This window comes from Athene cunicularia (assembly GCF_003259725.1).
Source record: "Athene cunicularia isolate RWA chromosome 5 unlocalized genomic scaffold, athCun1 chr5_part2, whole genome shotgun sequence".
NCBI lineage: Eukaryota > Metazoa > Chordata > Aves > Strigiformes > Strigidae > Athene > Athene cunicularia.
Window position 1 is genome coordinate 1,568,251 of NW_020799102.1, and position 3,334 is coordinate 1,571,584.

General features: G+C 60.0%; 2 protein-coding genes across 2 annotated transcripts in view; both read left to right on the plus strand.

Annotated features, from left to right (window-relative positions):
• Positions 1-607, plus strand: part of LOC113481118 (interferon-induced transmembrane protein 1-like) — a 1,336-nt gene extending 729 nt beyond the window's left edge. Inside the window, exon 2 of the mRNA XM_026850446.1 lies at positions 133-607. Coding sequence (XP_026706247.1) covers positions 133-288 — 156 coding nt within the window. The 3' untranslated portion in view covers positions 289-607. The remainder of the gene's footprint in view (positions 1-132) is intronic.
• A 335-nt stretch (positions 608-942) lies between these two features.
• Positions 943-2,719, plus strand: LOC113481117 (interferon-induced transmembrane protein 5-like). The gene is made up of 2 exons (XM_026850445.1): positions 943-1,589; positions 2,251-2,719. The coding sequence occupies exons 1-2, from the start codon at positions 1,422-1,424 to the stop codon at positions 2,467-2,469; spliced, it is 387 nt and encodes a 128-aa protein (XP_026706246.1). The 5' UTR covers positions 943-1,421; the 3' UTR covers positions 2,470-2,719.
• The last annotated feature ends 615 nt before the right edge of the window (positions 2,720-3,334 follow it).

Sequence of the window (3,334 nt, forward strand, 5' to 3'; positions counted from 1 at the left end):
CCCGAGAGCCGGGACTGTGGGTGAGGGGAGCAGGCAGTGCCCCGGGTCGGTGTGTCCCTGAGGTCCCAGCACCACCTCGCAGACCCCAACTAGGTGCCCCCCCAGCTCTGAGTCCCCCATTTTCCCCCCCAGGCCCGTGACTGCAAGGTGCTGGGGGACCTGGAGGGCGCCCGTCGACATGGCACTCGTGCCAAGGTGTTGAACATCATCTGCTCCATCCTGATGGTCCTCACCGTGGTGACCCTCATCATCATCCTCATCATCATCTTCACTTCTGTCACCACCTGACCGCTGTGTGGCCGCTGACTTGTTGCTGCTACCCCGTGGGGTGCTTCTTCCTCCCCTCTCCTCTTCCTCCCAAAACGTCCCCGTTCTGGGTGTGTGGCTCAGGGGGGACGGAGCACAGCCCTGTCCCTTGGCTGCCGGCAGTCCTGGGTGTCCCAGCACAGCCACCGCGAGGAGGGCACGGGTGGGCCATGCTGGGACGCGGGGGACAGCCCCCCTCTTTCCTCTGCTTGCATGCCTTGGCAGGGAGCCGCTGGCTTCCAGGGAGCTGTGACACACAAATAGGTCACTGCTGCTGCAAATAAAGTTTTATCTTGTCAAACTCCCTTGTCAGTCGCCTTATTCACAGCAGGGAAGGAGAAGCGGGGCCTTGCACATCTTCAGGGCTGCCTCCTCCTTTTCTTCCTTCTACTCCCTCTGCTGCCCGCTCCACGGCTCTCCACCTCCATCCCCGCCACAGTGCAGAGCACTTCCAGCCCAGATCCCAGACAAGTTTCTTCCTAAAAGCTAAGGCACGGCAGAAGGAGGAAAGAAAAAAATCTCCATGTTTTTCTGGCAGTACGCACCCCATCTTGTCAGACAGCCTCTTCTCCTCCCACTTCCAGGGAACCCTGTAGAAGTAGCTCTTCCACATTTTGGTATTAAGTTCCCATTTAATGCATCCAGCAGCCCAAACACACTGCGAACGAGGCGTCTTCCCAGCCCAGCCCAGCCAGAGGGACTGAGCTGAGGGTGTTGAGCACCGAGAGATCCTGGCACTGAGGGTCTGTCCTGTGTCAGCCCCTCAGGGTGACAGTCACTTGGTTTCAAGATCATCCCACAGCTCCATCCCAATGATCCTCCCTGCGCACTTGGCCGCTCCCCTGCTCACGCTGGAGCTGTCTGTGCTCCTCATCGCAGGAGGAAGGCTGAATATAAAAAGCCTGTGGGCTCGCACAACTCAAGTTTGTTTCTCCTAGCTCCCAGCCAAGCCTTTCTGATAACCACCGCCTGGGGAGGGCTGTAATTTCTTGGGTTTATATATAGAGGCAACGAGGTTGTGCCGGAGACAGGGACTATATAAAGGGGCCACCCTGCCCCACTCCCCAGCCAGACTGGTGGAGCCACAGAGCCACGGGGTGCCCCTCTCGGTGGCCATGGACACATCCTACCCACGGGAGGACTACTCGTCCCACAAGCGGGAGCCATCTCCTGCCGCCCGCGCATCCCCACCACCCCGTGACCACCTCATCTGGTCCCTCTTCAACACCATCTACATGAACTTCTGCTGCCTCGGCTTCATGGCGCTCGCCTTCTCTGTCAAGGTATGGGCACTGAGTGGGGTGGAGGGAGTCAACATTTGGGGTCACCTGGGAGCTCTCCCCATGGGCTGAACTTCCTGAGGGGACATGGAGCCTCTGAAACAGAGGTGCTGTCCGGGGGGGGGGGGGCCCCCTCCCGGGAGCGCTGGGCTGGGGGATTAGAGCCCCACACCTTCAAGAGGCTGGTTGCAGGCAATACCAGCTCCCTGTAAAGCCCCCACACTTTTCCTGCCACTTATTAACAAGGCTGAGACCCCCCCCTAGATAACTCCAGCCTCCCCCCTCCCCGGGACTGTCACTACCTGAGGACCAACTGCTACTCCCCAGAAGATGCTGGGGGGCTGTAGTGCCCCCACCCCCTCTACCTGCACTCAGGCAATAGCAGCTCCAGCTGGTCTGGACCAGGGTGGAAAGATGGGGGCAAGCAAGGGCTGGAGCCAGCACGGCTCTGAAAGAAGCAGGAAGGGAAATCCCAGCAGCAAAGAAAGAAAGAGGAGCCAAAGGGGAGCAGGAGCCCGGGATGGACAGACAGATGGATGCCCTCTGGGCACTACCCAGGGGATGAAATTGTGTGCTGCAGGGTGGCCAAAGCCACATAGCCTGCTGGGGAGGAGGGAGGTGCGGGCAGCCCGCATGCCGCTGCCCCATCTCTTGGCTCTTGCAGGCGCGGGACCGGAAAGTGTGCGGGGACGTGGAAGCTGCTCGGCGCTTCAGCTCCAAGGCCAGGTGCTACAACACCCTGGCCACGGCGGGGAGCGTGCTGCTGCCGCTGCTGCTGGTCGCCCTGGTCATCACGGGCGTCCTCCACCTCTCCAAGCTCGCCCACGAGTCCGTCGGCTTCTTCACCTACCAGTTCAGTGGGAGTGATGACGAGGACAAGTGACCGGCGGGTGAAGGGCTTGTAGAAACTCCTTCGCATCGCCGGTGGCCCCCAGACAGACCACTGGTCCAGTGTAACCCACCGCTCAGGGCCACGTCCGCAAGCTTGCGTGGCCACAGGGCAGCGTGGGGGTGGGCAGCCCCCAAAGCTTCTCCCGCACTCTGCATCTCCCCTCACCCTCCCCTGCCTGGTCCAGCACCCCCAGCCCCGCCGTGCCCGAGCCCAGCTCCTGGCCATGCTTCTTGGGGCAGCTCGATTATTTTTGTTCACCCTAGGTTTTTTTAACTCCCTCTATCCTGTGCAGAGCACAGCATCCCTCCAGCCTCAGTGATTAATATTTAAATCATTAAACCATTTCACACATGGCGAGTCTTCTGCGTGCGTGTGTGTAGCGCAGGCGGGTGCTAAGGGGAGGATATAAATACGGTGTTTTCGCTCTGATCGTGCTCTTTGCAGGCAGGAGAAGTAATAATCTCTGTGATCTGTCGAGCCACCCAGCAACTGAGGAGGGGGAAGAAGCAGGGAGGTTTCATGGCCTCGTGGGGACATGCTCAAGCAGAGGAGACATCATCCCCTCCAAGGGGAGCTGAGACTTGCAAACTCATTGCAGTAAAGCAGACACTCCCCAGCAGGTCCCCAGGCAAGGGCAGAGGGGATGAGCACAGGGTGCAACCCCCCCGCTCTGTGCTGGCCCTCCCCATTGCCCTTCCCAGGCCAGAGCTGGCTCACTTTGACAACTGGACTAAGAAGCTCCCAGTTTGGGGCAAAAAGACCCCTTTTAGTGCCACCCGGCGCCTGGCTCAGAGCTGAGCCTTATCCCCAGCCCCATCAAACCCCAAATTCAGGTGCAGCCCACATGGCTGTTGGG

Coding starts and splice junctions, on each gene's coding strand:
- LOC113481117 (XM_026850445.1), top strand. CDS start 1,422: ATGGACACATCCTACCCACGGGAGGACTACTCGTCCCACAAGCGGGAG. Junction 1,590..2,250: donor CGCTCGCCTTCTCTGTCAAG/GTATGGGCACTG, acceptor TGGCTCTTGCAG/GCGCGGGACCGGAAAGTGTG.